This window comes from Haliotis cracherodii, unplaced genomic scaffold, assembly GCF_022045235.1.
Source record: "Haliotis cracherodii isolate W230 unplaced genomic scaffold, xgHalCrac1.p SCAF_4, whole genome shotgun sequence".
Classification (NCBI taxonomy): Eukaryota; Metazoa; Mollusca; class Gastropoda; order Lepetellida; family Haliotidae; genus Haliotis; species Haliotis cracherodii.
In genome coordinates this window covers 42,228,967-42,243,327 of record NW_027266297.1, presented here as the reverse complement: position 1 = coordinate 42,243,327, position 14,361 = coordinate 42,228,967, and the positions used below count along the sequence as shown (strand labels likewise).

The following is a 14,361-nucleotide window of genomic DNA, read 5'->3' as shown; positions in this document are numbered from 1 at the left end:
TTACAACATCCAATAAAAACAAAGAAAATATTCAGCTCGGCACTTGCAAGCGTGAGGGTTAATGTCGATGTGTTCTTTATTTAGCCCGGAGCTACTCTGCTGAAGGTCGGGAGAAATGTCGCAAATCAGGGTCAGAGGTCGCGTTCGGGTTGCTCCCCTTGCCGCACGTCATAATAGAAAGGGGCTTTTAGGCAAGGCGATTGAGACAGATTTGTGTCATTCAAGAAATGGTTGGGAATATCAGTGATTTGGTCTGTGATAGAGTTGGTTTTAACGTTGGCAATTAATAAATGGTCGTCGGCTGTCATTCCCAGCTGCCGGCTAATGGCACGTTGACATCCTGCTAGGTGACTCGGACGCCGAGCACCCCAAAAAACAAAAATGGCCGCCCAGTGGGGTCCCTTCGTAGAGTATTTGAGGATTTTATGACATGTATTTTAATACAATTTACGCGAAAATGTGCCTCAGAAACGTCAATAGAAGTGCGAATTTATCAAAAGAACTGTTCACGGGGAGGATAATTTGAAACTGCGGGACAAGCCATACGAAAGGCATTGCACTTTCAGTAATTAGCAGCACATAGATTTTCGCATAAAGATCTAATTAAAGGGTCTTTATCTTTGCAGCCGGAATCCGACCCAAGAACGAAAACAATAAAGATCTGGTCATTTCAGGCGTGGTCTCCCCTACCGACGTCTTCTGTTCTGTCCCTGGTCGCCTGTCCCTGCTCAGCTCAACGTCAAAGTACAAGGTCACGGTCGCAGAAGTGCAGAGGAGATTATCTCCCCCTGAATGTCTTAATGCTTCCCTCCTCGGTGGCGTTCTTAGAAGGTAAGTGTCAAGACCATTTATTCGTTCATGACACAAAAAGTAATAATAATATACCGCTAATGGCAATTCACTTTACAAAGGGTCGAATAGGATGTCTAGTAGTGTACTACTACTACTACTACTACTACTACTAATAATAATAATAATAATACGTAATATATCAATTGAACTCATTTACAATAGATATCATTTCAGCGTCTTCAATATGATGATTATTATTATTATCATTATCCTTGCACCGACTCGACTACGTTCCGTCGATAAACTAATAGATATAATCTCCTCCCTTTTGTAAAGTGTACACCTATTAGCGGTGTAAAGAGCGTGCGTTGTAATGGATATAATATGAAGACACATGGAGGCCTTTCCTTGTCCGGTCTTCAGGTGTGGCCAGGTAACTCAACACCTGTCCAGCCACCTTTCAAGTATCTATCACCTCTGACCATTGTCCCTGCTCCAGCATTGCTTACCTTCGTCCTCCTTGTTATCACATCTACATGACCGACTGAAACCAAGAATACATTTTTCTGCTAGAAATCCGCGCAGCTTGTTCAACCGCCATTGTGCTGAGCGTCAACGAACGACAAGCCCATGGTTAGTCGCTTGCGTTCATTTCACGCTCAGCTGAATCAGGTAATGAACTGGGTCTTCTCCGATCCTTCATTGAGTCCTTCACAAGAGGGCTGGAGTGAGCTTTTTAATCATGTCTCTCCGATCTTGTGTCGCCGAGACCCCCTGCCGGTGGACATGACACCCCACCAAAACCGTTCTAACGGCCTTTGACACTATTGGTTTTCCTTTTATGAATCCTCCGAAACCATGACAATAACGCCTTGTTGTGTTTGTTAAGGCGAAGCGGCGCGGAGATGTTTAGGCTTTCTTGCTACATGTGGAACTCCTGTATGCCTTTATAATGCAGACTTCATATGCACTTAGTAATGTCTTGTTTACTCTCTATAGCATTTTCACGCCAGATTTCATGACAAAGTGGCCCGGCCTGTGATCGTCGGGAGAAACCACTGTTCGGGTCTAGTTTACGATGAGTAAAGTGCGAACAATTATCACCTCCACAGGAGAACCCTGGTGATCGCCTGACTAACAGGAAATGTTATACTGCCGCGATGATTACTGCAGATTACTAGGTTCGCTCGCAAGAAAATGCCGTGTACAATTTCAAAAGGAAATAATTTTAGAAATTTGTCTGTAATGACTCAGATGAAAGGTGAATTACATGAATATAGGACGAAAATGGTCCCCAAATCATTTCATAATGCATGCTAAAAAATGTACTGAGAGCTGTGCTGTCAGAAGATCAAAGAATCTTATCGCAGATCAAGTGAATTAGTAATGTATAAAATCCTTGAGATAAGCTTTTGAGATATACTCTCACATGGATATCAAAGCACGCTTGTTTGTAACATTGATTTTAAAACATCCTCGCCTTTTTATGTCATTATATTATTCTGAAGGAATCAATTCTTTTGTCACAATGTCGCGTATGAGATACGTTTATAAAAAGTACAACAGAAAAATATAATTAAGCGAAAATAACGCGTTAAACTGCTCTCCAGAATCTTTCATATTTCTCCTTGCCAAGTAGCTCATTCTTCTTTGATCTCAGTCGTGGAACTTAAGATGGTTGCTTATAACATTGAGCTGAAATTTTGAAGTTCGCCCTGGGGGTTGCAAGTGTCTGATTCAAAGAAACTTGAACACTAAAACCCGGAGCAGTAGCAGTAGAGTTGTGAAACCATCCACTGGAACACAAATTCAGCGAAGAATCCAAATGAGTTATACAGGACAATGTCCAAGGACCTTTCGTGTCCTTTTGGCGCGTCCTAGCCAGACGTCTGATCATCAGCTGTGGCAGTTGCAGTGTCTATATTTCAGATTCAGAATACACTTCTTTCTGATCAGTAGATTGCTATGGAAACCCCCTAACAGCCTACGGTAGTGGAATTCGCCAGCAAAAACGCTCAATTTCTCATCTCTGCTAAAGTATAATGCACCTAAAAATCCATAAACGCTATTGATAGCATTCCGAAGCATCAAACGAAATCCGCTAACCCTTCATCCGAGTCGAACCCCCTTCTACAATTTGCTTGTTTTATGAAGTGTCGACTCAATTTGTCTACAATGTAATGCATCCTTGAATGTCCAAACAGGGAGGTTGGAATTTAGCGATGTTGAGAGCTCGAGTGACTATGAATTGCATTGGCCGATAATTGTTGGAGTAGGGTCTTGCAGACCTCACTGTATCCGGCGCCATAGTCGGGGATAGGGGTCCGCGTTATGAGGGAGGGATCACTGATTACATTCTCGGAGGTGGGGGTGAAGGAACGAGAGTCCATTATGTTAATAGACTAATTATTGAGTATTTATTTTTGGAGGGAAACAAATTAATTCTATGAAATAGGCATACAGTAATAGTTTTTTTATTTTGTTTTGTTTTTTAAATAATTATTTAGGTTCTCTTTTAAATAGGTTTTGTTTTATTTCGTTGTTCCGAGAAATAATAATTATAATTTATTGATTTATATGAACCGTCGTTTTGATAACCATTATAGCAAGTCACGATATTAACTTTAAAAATATGTAATTTTTTAGCGCATGCCCAAGAGTTAATCAAACAGTCTCATAAGACCACACAAGGTAGAGCCTAAAACCGGCATAACTCAAGTCTGTTGTGACGTAGTAGACAGGTTTAACAACATCACGTGTTTCCGGTTATGAGGTTATGAAGTCACGGAAAAACACAAACAAGTCACGTGGTTTGAAAACACCAAGTTATCTTCTCAGCTACAAACACGGTTCTTTTTTTTGTCCTGGAAATTTCTCAACACCCATCGACTTTCCTTCTTCATCCGTTAATATTGTCTGGTGAGGCGCAACTCGCGAGTTCAGGGGCCTGTGCGTCGCTCCCAATTAGTCGCAATCCAAGCCAGTTCAAGAGTTTTCGGCATACGCGGAACCCAGGGAGCTATTGTCCATGTCTGGAGCCGCCAAACACGAGCAACCGACTCATTGCCTTGAACAAATCCATTTTTCCCTGGAGAGGAGTTTGCAAACAACGTTCGCCGTGTCTCTTTTATTCACCAAGAAAAGAGGATCGCAGACTACTTTCTTGTCAAACTGTTGGAAGTCGAAAGAAGGAGGGCTGAAGAGCTCTTCCACGAAACATCAGAGGAATTCCTGACGAACAAACCATGGTCCGATTCTTATCCCTTCACCAAGCACTCCTGTCGCTTTGCAAAAAAGTAGTCCTTCCAGTGAAGTGTAGACATGCGCCATATGTTACAGCATAGCAGACAAACAGACCGCATCGCTATCATGTCATTCTATCAATTCTGAAAAAAATAGTGCTATTTTAAACAAGCTGTAAAGAAAAGAATGTCACGTTTTCAACCGAAGGTTGGTGATAGTAGCTGTTAATATGCGCTGCTGTAATTATTCGGAAAATGTGGGTATTTCTGAGTGAGATATTTCTGTCCTCGTTACTACTTGACAGTTGTCGGAAACGTCGAGTTTGTATAAATACCATAAAGTTAACGAGTCCTCTTTAATTAGACATCTCACGTTCCAGTGAGGAGCAAGTTAATTATTGGGCTTTGCCATCTTAACCCGACATGTTGTACTAGACAAGTGGGACTGAAAGTCGCTTATGATCTCTTGAAACTATGGAAGGGTGATTACGCCAAAATCGGGCTAATTTAACACTTGTCCAACCAGTTTGCTCACCAGGTGTCTGAGGAAGCGAGCTGATCAACCAATCACAGACGTGATCGATCGGCGGATCACTCAATCCCGATCATGCTTAAAGAGGCCGTGGTGAACTATGGCAGATGCCAGTCGAGACGAGTGTGGAATTATGTAGATTCGATGAGCTGCTGCGAAAATGGATTAATACGAGAAATGGCTCTCGGGGACTCTCATCCGTAAAAATCTCTGTTCGAAACGGGGAATTAACGAAATTAGGGAGGTCCAAATTTGTGTCGATAATGATGACCCCTTATTGGTGATTTGTCTGCGTTGTGACGAGTGTAAATTACATTGCGGTGTCTTACTCGCGCCAGCTGTCTGCTTTCCGGTAGTCGTAAACACAACTTACCCAACCTAGCCTTCTTTCCGGTAGTCGTAAAGGCGACATTAAGACCTTTACACGTTGTTGATTAAAACGACACGTTTTGTAGGTCGAGTAACAGTAACGAGTCTGTTATGGCAACATTTTAAATGTAATCATTTTTTTCAGAGCTAAGTCCAAGAATGGTGGTAGATCTCTTCGAGACAAGTTAGAGAAGATCGGTCTCAGTCTACCAGCCGGCAGAAGAAAGGCAGCTAATGTAACCCTACTCACGTCACTTGTCGAAGGTATGCTTCGTTCACTCGTGTATGTAAATAAATAAATACAACAATTAAGAAAAAATACATTCCAAACTTCAGTGTCAGTCTGTCAAAATATGTTAAATTTAATATTTTTAATAAGAAATATATATTCATATGACCAAAGCGTATTGTACGTAAGTATCGTCGTGAATGCAGTAAGGAAGTCACAGTTAATCCTCACTCGATATTTCATTTATTTACAAAATATCATGTTTTCTTCTTTTTTTATAACAGGCGAGACAATACGGCTTGCACGAGACTATGGATATATATGCGAGACAGAATTCCCATCACGACAATGTGCGGAATATAACCTCCGACAATACTCGGATCCAAGCGATACCCATAATAGAAAAAATATGGTCCTAGCAGCCAAGTAAGCATTACATTGACATCCTATTCATCTTTGTTTTATATTACAAAATTCTACAGGAAAAATAATGTGAAACGACTTATACATCTTTTTAATCTGTCAAAAAATACATATGCCCAAAATTAAATACAAACATTTCCAAGATTTATCAAAATTCAACTTCATCTTAAAACATCAAAACACTCAGTTCATATTCTGTTATTTGTGTTCAGAGACATGACGGGATTTTTTCAAACATTGACATTAATATGATTTAACGAAAATTGACAAGTTAAATGTAATTTTCATATAGGGCTTCCATTTATAAAACTGATTGCCTCGTATTACAGCTGATTATCGAGATATTAGCAACACATCTTCAACCGCAACGCAGGAAATAAATATTTTTTTCGACACTAAATATCATTAACGCACTGTTGCGACGTCCATCTTCCTAACTACTGAAATTATCCTCGAGAAAACTTTTAAGTAACCCTCCCTAAGCCTGCATACAAGTCCGCGTTCACATATAGCTTTCTCCTTAAGATATTGACTCTCGGTTTAACACGGTCGCTAGTTGCGCGAAATCCATCAATTTCCATTTCAACACAACCTGTCAAATTGATGGGATCTGATGTTTGAAATGTGTCCGAAATTGCTTAATGTTTTCACAGGTAGCTTATCCGTTTTCTCTGTGAATTAAGCGTCTTTACGCTAATTATTTGAAGGAGGAAGGATAGGGAAAATCATTGGGAAATCGATGATGGAATTGAAAGAGAATTTTCACTTAGTTAGATCGTCTTGAAAATAATCACTGATTTCCAGGTTACTTGCAATTTGATCTTTAAGGAGTTTTGCTGGATTTGCTGGATGTGTCAACAATATGTTTGTCACATCTTGTTATCTACACAAACTAACGAGACGGAAACATTCACCATAAGCTTACACATTGGCACTTTGTCAATATCGTAGGGTTGAACCACTGTACGAAAATATTAGTACTTGGATAAATGGGTATTTATTTTCTGGTATGTAGTAACAAAAGAATTTTTAAAATTAATTTTAACAGAATTATTTCAAATATGGTATATATTTGAAAAAAATTATTTGTATATTTGAAAATGAAACAAAACTAATACGATTCAAGACAATAAAACTAAAAATAATAAAATAATTCTGGGACGATTTCTTGATGTTTATATGTATTATTTTTGTCTTCCCAGGCAAATCGTCAAAGAACTGACGGATCTGCTGAATCAGGACCGGTCACCCTTGGGGAACACCCGGCCACAGCCAATTCTGGAACCGAATATTCAGCGTCACCTCACGCACTTTAGCCTGATCACCCACGGGTTCGGATCCCCAGCCGTTATCGCCTCATTGACTGCTGTTCAGAGTTACCTAAATGAAATGTTGAAGCTCCTTGATAAGAACTACCCTGCCTCTCAAACGGCGCAGGTTAACCCAACAGTACCTTCAATGGACGGTAATGGTAAATCTAAGAGCGATAAAGATGAAAATCGACGCGAATAGCAGGACGGCTGACTCCTGTAGAGATTTCCTGATGCTGCTAACACTTCGTATGTCTGTGTCAAAAACGTGTGGACAGCTCCCGCAAGAAATCTTAACGTCACGAGTTTGTGTGCTGACGTCACGGGTCATGTGCTTGCAGGGAATGCCGGGACATTCCATAAACTGCGGATGTGTGTTTAAAGCGGGGCTATTTAGTCATTCCGTCTGTGAAGTGATGTCATATCGGAACATTGGTGCAAAAAATACGTCTCTGATGTGGCTATTACGTCATCAGTCTGCAGGGTATATTGTGACGTCACGAATGACGTCATGTGTGCGTGCATGTGGTGCATGAGTCCAGAAGTGTCAACTACAGACAATATAATTGATCCTCTGGTTCTCTGTATTGCTTGGGCAGTGCTCAAGGTGACATTTTCTCCCACATTTAACTCAAAAAGGAAAGCAAGGTTTTCCTACATAATCTGTCTCAAAGGACGTTACCATGACAACGGAGGTAAACACATCTCCGACACGTGAAGAAAGTCACGTGACAATACTTAATTCACCAAATCTATCTCCCTCGCCTTTGTGAATGTTAACTTTCAGAACTCTGTGAACTGACTTCAGTTTGCAGGATATGTAAAATAGACGGGTAGATATACTTTTCTTAGTTTTCTATGAAATGAACGAAGTTGCATTCCTCTGTTATTTGACGTAGCGCCTAATAATTGTTGTACTACGTTCTCCCTGTGTCCTTTGTATATTTGAGAGACCATTGTGTATGATATTACCGTATGCGTCCGTACAAAGACGTGTGATGTTATTTATTCTAGTCCAAAAAATGCTATTCGCCCGAATACATACTTCATAAGAGAAACGGTGGTACCGTCCTTTGCAGAAAATGACATTACTCATCCTCAAATTAATTGTTATTTATTTTCTTTGGCATACTTAGTGCGAGATCACCTTGAATAATTTATGAACGTACTTTTTCTGCAAAGATCGGTAGCGTTGTTGAAACCTCGAGGCAGATACCTTGTTGACAGCAGTTTTATATTTTTCTTTTCTACTTATTTCCCCAAATTTGAGAAAACACTTAAACTATTGTTCCTTTCAGAACGACATTAACTTAAAATGAATTGTAAAAAATGTCATTTTTTTATTTCTTACCGTGAAAACGGGTCTATTTACATATCATGTGTACGATTATGACCAAAATTTGTAGGTACCAGTCCCATGATGAAATAAAGTGGGTCAAAATATTCATTGCTTTTGTGTTTTCTAACATCAAACAACATTGCACAGTGAAAAGGGAAAGGCACGGTCAATAATTGATGCATCTTGGAGCTTTTTGATCGGTCAGATTGCGCACAGGGAACATTCTGATTGGTTAGCATTGCCATGTACTCAAATGTACCTGATGGTGATATAAATTATTAAGATACGTCATACGGATGCTATATCATGCATTAATTGCATGACGAATGATTTTTTACACGCAATATCAAAACCCACTGCAGGAAGTATGTGGTTGATGGTCGTCTATTGCACGTCTCCAATAGTCGTCAATTCCATGTCAATCAAATGATTGATATACACATTGATTGATGGATGTTGACAGGTCGTCTGCAGATTTTATAACCAGGAAGCGTTGCTGAGTCTCACGTGTACATAGTAACTTGTTATGCAGTAGGAGATAAATCTTTTATATAATCGTACGGATGCATGAATTTCATAAATATTCTACAGCTGTTATAATTCAATACAAACATCTTTATAGATATGTTAAAATACAAACACGCTTAAGCCTTCTGTATGGTATTTCAAATGATGTGATTTATATGGTCTAACTGTCAAATCCTTTCACACTATCAAACAATTACCATGGATATTGTCAAGCGGTTAAAACACTTGCAGTGCACCCGAGTCAGAATTTGTTGCTCGGGTTGGCAAAATCAAAGCAAGGATATTTGGCCAAGACGTTTAACTTAAGGTTCAGGTATATCGATGATCTGATATCAATAATGATCAAATAGTTGATTCCCTTCCACTGATTAAGTCATCGGAACTAGAAATAAACGAAACCATTTAGACCGCCTCATCTGTTTCATGTTAAGGAATAGGACTAAAGATTCAAAGTGATAACAAGCTATACACAACACTGTATGACAAGACGGATGACTTCAACTTTTCAACAGCCAACTTTCCTTTTATACGGAGTAATATCCAAGCAACTCAAGCCTTTCGTGACTACATTTCACAAGTTTTGAGGTACAATCAAGCATGCTCTTTCTACAGAGTTCAAAGCGTGACATACGACTCCTGCACAAAAGGTGTTTGATCAGGGTTACAAAATTCAAGGCCCCAGTAAAGAAGTCAACAGGTTTTATGGTAGACATGTGGTCGTTCCTTTGTTATTTTAGGTGAACAATTGACTTGCCTTTGCATGTGTTTGTGAGGTACCACCGGTTATTATTAACATTGAAAAGCAAAGTAGTCTTTGCAACCAACACTGTCACAAATGATACAGGTAAATTATATTTTGATTTATAATATCGGTAGATACCCCCTCTTTAAACTAAAATGACACCTATTTAATGTGTACTGAAACACTCTTGCAACCTAATGCAGATTACTAACAGTTGAAGAGTTTATTCTCTTATTTTCTTTGGCTAAAATATATCTTGATTGAACTGATTTCATGCAATAATACAGAATACTGACTGCAGAAAATGTGAACATCATTGTGTTTTGCTCGAACTGAAACAAGAACTCCAATTTAGAGAAACACGAAAGTGTTGGGTTTTTTTACAGTATTAGAACATACAACTTAGATGTCAAAATGTAAACGCTTGGATACTTTAATTAAATCCATCAATCAATGTGAATAATGAAATTGACCAGATCAAATAGTAAAATAGTACCTATTGTATGAAAAACTAGCAGGCTCAACGTTATGGGTTTTATCGAATATTCCTATTTTGCTTTTGATTATCATACAGACAGTGATAATATTACAAAAGAGACTTTTGTATAAGCCATTTCAGATGTGTTTCTTCACAAACATATATACCTATGATATTCATAAGCACAGAACCGTGACAATGTTCAGTCTCATCGCACAGACGCACGTTAGGCCTTTTTGCACAACTATATTCGTAACATCACGGTAACCTTAACTTGACTGATTATAGCAGTGCTAATACGAACATATGTTTCAAATTATAGCTGTAACAATTGTAAATTGCATTTTACATGTATTAATCCGATAAAAAAAATAAAACTAATAGGCGTAATCAGCAGATGCCTAACGTGTGTTCTACTGTCTATCAGAAGATAAATGTTATAAACATTAGGTCGACATATTCCCGAGTCACACCCAACGTTCATTTATGCATTCATCATCCACAAACGATATCTGTCTCCCTGTCGATCCAGCCACCCATGTATGTATGGGCCGATTTAGATATATTTGTGAAAAGCACAAGAGTACGTATGGTTATTTTTCTGTATTTATCAATCCATTCAGAGGCCTATATTTCTGTATTTCCATCTATTCATATAGATGCCTCCATTTCGGTATATCCATCTCTCCACATAAGGCCTATATTTCTGCATTTCCATCGTTCCATTTTTAGGCCAATTATTCTGTATTTCCATCTGTCCATATAGAGGCATATGTTTCTGTATTTCCATCTCTCTATATAGAGACCTATATTTCTGCATTTTACATCTATGCATATAGAGGCCTGTACTTTTGTATTTCCATTTATCTGTATAGATGCCTATTTTTCTGTATTTCCATCTATCCATACAGATGCCTGTATTTCCATCGTTCCATTTGGAGGCCTATTTTTCTGCATTTCCATCTATCCATATAGATGCCTATATTTCTGTGCTTCCATCTATCCATACATATACCTGTTTTTCCATCGTTCTATATATAGGCCTATACTTTTGTATTACCAGCTATCTATAAAGAGGCCTATGTTTCTGTATTTCCATCTTTCCATACAGATACCTGTATTTCCATCGTTCCATTTGGAGGCCTACATTTCCTCATTTCCATCGTTCCATTTAGAGGCCCATTTCTCTGTATTTCCATCTGTCCATATAGAGGCCTACATTTGTGTGTTTCCATCTATCCATTTAGAGGCCTATGAAAGTGTATTTCCATCTAACTTTTCAGAGGCACATATTTCTGTATTTCCATCTGTCCATATGGAGGCCTATATTTCTGCATTTCAATCGTTTAATTTAGAGTCCTTATTTTCTGCATTACCATCTATCCATTTAGAGGCCCAGATTACTGTATTTCCATCTATCGATATAGAGGCCTATATAATTTTATTTCCATCTGTCCATATAGAGACCTATATTTCCATCAATCAATTTAGAGGCCTATATTTCTGTATTTCCATCTATGTAAACAGAGACCAAAATTTCTGTATTTCCATCCATATATAGACCTTTATTTCCATCTATCAATTTAGAGGCCTATATTTCTATATTTCCATCTATGTAAACAGAGACCAAAATTTCTGTATTTCCATCTGTCAATAGAGGGGCCTATATTTCCATTTCTCCTTATAGAGACCTATATCTCTGTATTTCCATCTATCCATTTAGATGTCTATATTTCTGTATTACCACCTATCTATACAGATACCTAGTATGTTTCCGCATTTCCATCTATCCAGACAGAGACCTTGATTTCTGTATTTCCTTCGTTCTATTTGGAGGCCCAATTTTCAGTATTTCCATCTATCCATTTTGGGGGCTATATTTCTGTATTTCCATCTATTCATATAGAGGCCTACATTTCTGTATTTTCATCTATCTACATTGAGATAACCCATGCTTGTTGTGTGACTATACTTATCGTAAGAGGCGACTAAAAAGAGCTGGCTGTCAGGCTCGCTGACTTGGTTGATGCATGTCATCGTATCTCCATATTGTGGGTATTTCAATCTATCAATATATAAGCCATTTTCCTGACGTCATGCTATTATTGTTGCAGATGGTTCTCCGCCAGATCACCGGTCACTCAAACAAGTTAAACCGACGCAAATATAGGTCATTATTTTATCAATACAGATATCCATATTTTGCTGAGGTGAGGTGATATGGGGTTTCACGTCACATCCAATATTATTGCACTCATATAGCGATGCACATGCACTTTATCTTTCTTTAACATGAATTTAACTAAGTCCGAGCCGACCAGTCCTTGTATTAGCCCCTTAGTGCCGAGCATCAGGCAGGGAAACAACAAGTAGCCGAGGATAGAAGCGCGGACCTTACGCTCTCCGGGCGGACGTTCTACCACAAGACCACGGAGGCGGTTTCCATATTTTGGTTTAACATCTGTGCACGCATCTGTATTAATATATGCATCCATCCAGGTATATGTGCCTATATTTCTGTATATCCATGCATCTAGTAGTTATATCTAGCCGCAGCATCAATACCTACATTGGTGTATACCATCTATTCACAACGATATCTATACTTCCGTATCTACAAGCTATTACAGTCACAGCAAAACAATCACTGACAGATGTTTTAATGAAAGGAAAACCAAAGCGAGATTAAGATCATTCTGCATGGCAGTTTCTGACGACTCGACTCAAAGGGACAAATATTCACACCATATATTTATTTCCACACACATTACCCCATTACGCGTAATTTGATACGGTTCATTTACAAGTGCTAGTCATCCAATGCGCATATTAAACAGAAAGCATAAATGCCCACTTGTAATGTAAGATGGGAAGATGAAAGTGTTAAAAAGTTATAGTGACATCATTGTCGATAGCATTGAAGGTAGATATCCAAAGTGCTTGTTCTGGATGTTGGGACTGTTCATTTTACATATTACATATACATGACTGTAAGGTATTTCATAAAGGTTGTTACGCGCAAAATGAAATGAGGAAACGTTAAAAAACAGTGCATACGTTGTATTTTCGTAGGGGTGATCATGTTTCTTCGAGTATATCTACCCGTGAAGGTCCGGGTTAAAATTGGTCAAAAGCAACCCATGCTTGTCGTAAGAGGCGACTAACGGAATCGGGTGGTTGGGCTCTCCAACTCGGTTGATGCATGCCATCGTATCCCAATTGCGTAAAGCGATGCTCATGATGTTAATCAATGGATTGTCTGGTCCAGACTTGATTATTTACAGACCGACGTCATACAGCTGGAATATCAATGAGGGCATTATTAAACAACAAACAAACAAATAAATCTTCCTGCAGAGGTCTTTATAAATATGGTAGGGGTTTTGCCCAAACCCCATACCATCCTGATCTGAAATCATGAACTATCCATATCTCCAACCCCCTGACATCATACCCTGATCTCTAAACCTGAACACTCTAGACCATCAATTCAATAATAAACCACCCAAACATCCAGCCTTAAGCCAAACAAACATTGGACCTAAAACTATCTTGACCATCAACCATGACCATTTGGACCTCCGAAAAAACAAAATAATAATCTGCTCCCGAACGAAAATGCTGGAAAAAGAATAATTTACCTTTAAGATTTTACACCCAAAAAATAGATAATTCGTTTCCATGAAGTGCTGCCATCTCACCTTTTAAAGAAAAAAGTATATCTTAAAGTGCTGCCTGAGAAAGTATTTTCGAACATCTTCCCCTCCTTCCCCAAGAAAAAATCAGTGTCATCTTTTATAACCATATTTGGACATGCGTGGAACTGTGCCATGTGTTTATGACTTAATGACTCATTAAATATGTATGAGATCAGAATGTATGCACATTTAACTTGTGAATATAGTCATGCGTGAATTATATTGCGCAAAAACATCCACAGCTCTACTTACCATGTTTTACTCTATGAACATGTTTTGACAACAATCATACATTTTTCTCATGTCGCCACAAGGATATTGTGTATGGTCTGAGTGAGTGAGTTTAGTTTCACGAGGCTTTGAACAGTATTTCAGCTTGATGTGGGGACAACCCTAGAAACATGACCAAAGCGAATCTTTGATTGAATCCTTGAGCAAAGGTTTCTGGCTAGCCAAAAGGACGCAACTGCAGCGCCTGAGATAACTGAGACACTCGTGCACTTTTGACTTTGAAAAAGAGTTACATATCACACTTTATATTGAGAGCACAGATCATGACTATCAGTTTAGTATCTGTTATCTAGTATATAGTAAAAAAACATCATCAATGTCGAAACTTCGGTGATAAAGAGATTACAACTTGTCGCGGTTGAATGGCTGAGGCTGACATGACGATTGT

General features: G+C 38.7%; 1 protein-coding gene across 3 annotated transcripts in view; it reads left to right on the top strand.

Annotated features, from left to right (window-relative positions):
• LOC139478942 (transcription factor AP-2-beta-like) overlaps positions 1 to 8,308 on the top strand; it is a 60,430-nt gene extending 52,122 nt beyond the window's left edge. For 2 of the 3 annotated variants that reach the window (XM_071261643.1, XM_071261641.1), the window contains exons 4-7: positions 627 to 831; positions 5,081 to 5,199; positions 5,449 to 5,590; positions 6,790 to 8,308. In XM_071261643.1, coding sequence (XP_071117744.1) covers positions 627 to 831; positions 5,081 to 5,199; positions 5,449 to 5,590; positions 6,790 to 7,099 — 776 coding nt within the window. In that variant the 3' untranslated portion in view covers positions 7,100 to 8,308. The remainder of the gene's footprint in view (positions 1 to 626; positions 832 to 5,080; positions 5,200 to 5,448; positions 5,591 to 6,789) is intronic. The other variant, XM_071261642.1, reaches the window with a different exon arrangement.
• Positions 8,309 to 14,361: the final 6,053 nt, after the last annotated feature.